At 38.6% G+C, this 2,500-nt stretch overlaps 1 protein-coding gene across 1 annotated transcript in view; it reads left to right on the top strand.

Annotated features, from left to right (window-relative positions):
* The window catches only part of slc44a1b (solute carrier family 44 member 1b), a gene marked incomplete at its 5' end in the record, with an annotated part of 17,350 nt that overhangs the window by 8,928 nt on the left and 5,922 nt on the right, over positions 1-2,500 (top strand). Inside the window, one exon of the mRNA XM_080843392.1 lies at positions 1,814-2,000. Coding sequence (XP_080699518.1) covers positions 1,814-2,000 — 187 coding nt within the window. The remainder of the gene's footprint in view (positions 1-1,813; positions 2,001-2,500) is intronic.

Raw genomic sequence — 2,500 nt, 5'->3', positions numbered from 1 at the left:
TATGTATTTTTCACTTTTCTAAACTTTATACTTTTTAAAATATTAAAGAAAAACGAATATAAATTTCTCCCATTGACTTACATTGGGCCATTATGACATCATAATAGGGTCTTTAAACTGGCTTGCACCTGTGCTTCACTGACAGCTGCGCCAAATCAAAGGAGCCTCTTCTCTCTGTCCCTCTCAATTTAACTGTAACTAGGAACATTAAAACACCTTCCATTCTCTACTTTTTTTTCACTCCATCTTTCTCTCTATCCCTCTCAGTCTACTTTCTCTCACACTCAATCTCTCTTCTTCACTCCATTTTTATCTCCTTTTTTCAATATTTTCACTCTCTCTTTATCTCTTTATCCAGGGCCACTCTTGTTCACTCTTCTTTCCTTCTTCCGCTCTTTTTGCCTTTCTGCTTTCCTTCTTTCACTCTTCTTTCCTTCTTCCACTCTTCTTCCCTTCACTCTTCTTTCCTTTCTTCTCTCTTCTTTCCTTTCTTTTTTCCTTCTTCCACTCTTCTTTCCTTTCTTCTTTCTTTTCTTCCTTAACTTTTGCATTTCATGCACTGGTATTTCCTTCAGGAAATGCATTTTCTAGTTATTCTTTTTACCGACTTCTCTAAACCTAAACAAAAAAATGTGTTAAATATGAGGGAAGAGATGATATGATGAGAGGAAGACATGGTTTGTAAACTATATTTCATTATATATCGTTATTTTGTAATTAGGGCCGGGACTCGATTAAAACAATTAATGTAATTAATTAGAGTTATTGTAATGAATTAATCGAAATGAATCGCATTTTAATCGCAAATAAATATTTGACCTGAGAACAGTGAGAAGTAGTTTTTTTCACATGGATTTTTAGTATACCATTGAATAATGACTGAATACATAAGCTTAAGCAACAAAAATATTGTTTATTTTTGTTCAAGTCCAACAGACCAGTGCAATTTTTGCCATTAAGTGTAGAAATACCATATTTAGAAATGTAGTACATTTCAGAAATTCAGGTAGCCTATAGATAGGTAGACCTTCTGTAAACTATAATACTTTGGGTTTTTTAAGTAAAACACAATAATTTCAAGTACATTCAGAACATTGGAAACCCTGACTGTTAGAAAACATCTGATCTCTGGTGGAGTGTGGGTTGTGTGTGGGTTGTACCCGGAGTCAGGCTTAACGTCCACCCTAGCTGCTATATGTTTTGCATTGAGGTGATACTCGATGTGCTGCGCTGATATGCAAATTCCTTGTTGCATAGCTTGCACTGAACCATGTTCTTATAGACGCCTCCATCCGTTCGTTTTTTGTAACAAAATGTCCCATCCACTGGGCCGACCAACGCGGTCTCATCAGCTTCTTTGTTCATGTTCACTGTGCCACTGTGGGTTGTTGTTCAACTTGTTTGAACCGAATTTATGCGCGTTAGTTGGTGCGCCAGTATAATCGGTCCGTCTAAAACTCCTCCAGTGAGAAACGTTCCTCGGTGCAAAAATAGATACGATTAAAATGCGTACTTTTTTTAACACGTACTTTTTTGTGTAATTAATTAATCTTAATTAACGCGTTAAAGTCCCGGCCCTATTTGTAATATAACTATATTTTATTATACAACTTTATTTAACTGGTATATTTGAGCTGTTTTGCAAGCACTGGAAGTGCATATGTAGGTGTACATAATGGAGATGAGTATTTGTGTGTCTGTTGGCCTGGCACGAGATCTGTGTTTATAATGTACCTGAAGATTTTATGTGTGAGGATTTAGTGTGTGTGAGTATTTAGTGTGTATAAGTATTTAGTGTGTGTTGTCCTAACAGGTGATTCTGCTACTGCTGATGCTGTTCATGAGGAAGCGCGTCGCCCTGACCATCGCTCTGTTCCGCGTCGCTGGTAAAGTCTTTGTCCATCTGCCACTCCTCGTGCTGCAGCCCTTCCTCACCTTCATTGTCCTCCTGCTCTTCTGGACGTACTGGCTCCTCGTGCTCCTCTTCCTCGGGACCAGTGGTGAGAACACACACACGCCCATACACACAGATTACAAACATACACACACACAGACACACACCCATAAACAGATTACAAACACATATCACACACACACACACACACACACACACACACACACACACACCCATACACACAGATTACAAACACATATCACACACACACAAACCCACCTACGCCACACAGAAGCTTCACACAGACAAGCCACACCGACGAAGACATACAAACACATACACACACACTACCAGATATGCCACAGCAGGGCTAATACACACAGATTACAAACACATATCACACACACACACAAACTCACCTGCGTCACACAGGCATGCCACGCCAAACATAGTACAATTACATAAACCTTTTTGAATTCAAAGTTGTGTGTGTGTCTGTGTATACATGTACGTGTGTCTCTTTTGTATGGAGTATATTCGACGCGATTAACAAATGTGTTTTGTGATTCACAAATAAATTTCACACTTCACAAACAAATATCACGC

This window comes from Sprattus sprattus (assembly GCF_963457725.1).
Source record: "Sprattus sprattus genome assembly, chromosome: 8".
NCBI lineage: Eukaryota > Metazoa > Chordata > Actinopteri > Clupeiformes > Clupeidae > Sprattus > Sprattus sprattus.
The sequence above is the reverse complement of the archived record's forward strand: the minus strand, read 5'-3'. Positions and strand labels throughout refer to the sequence as shown.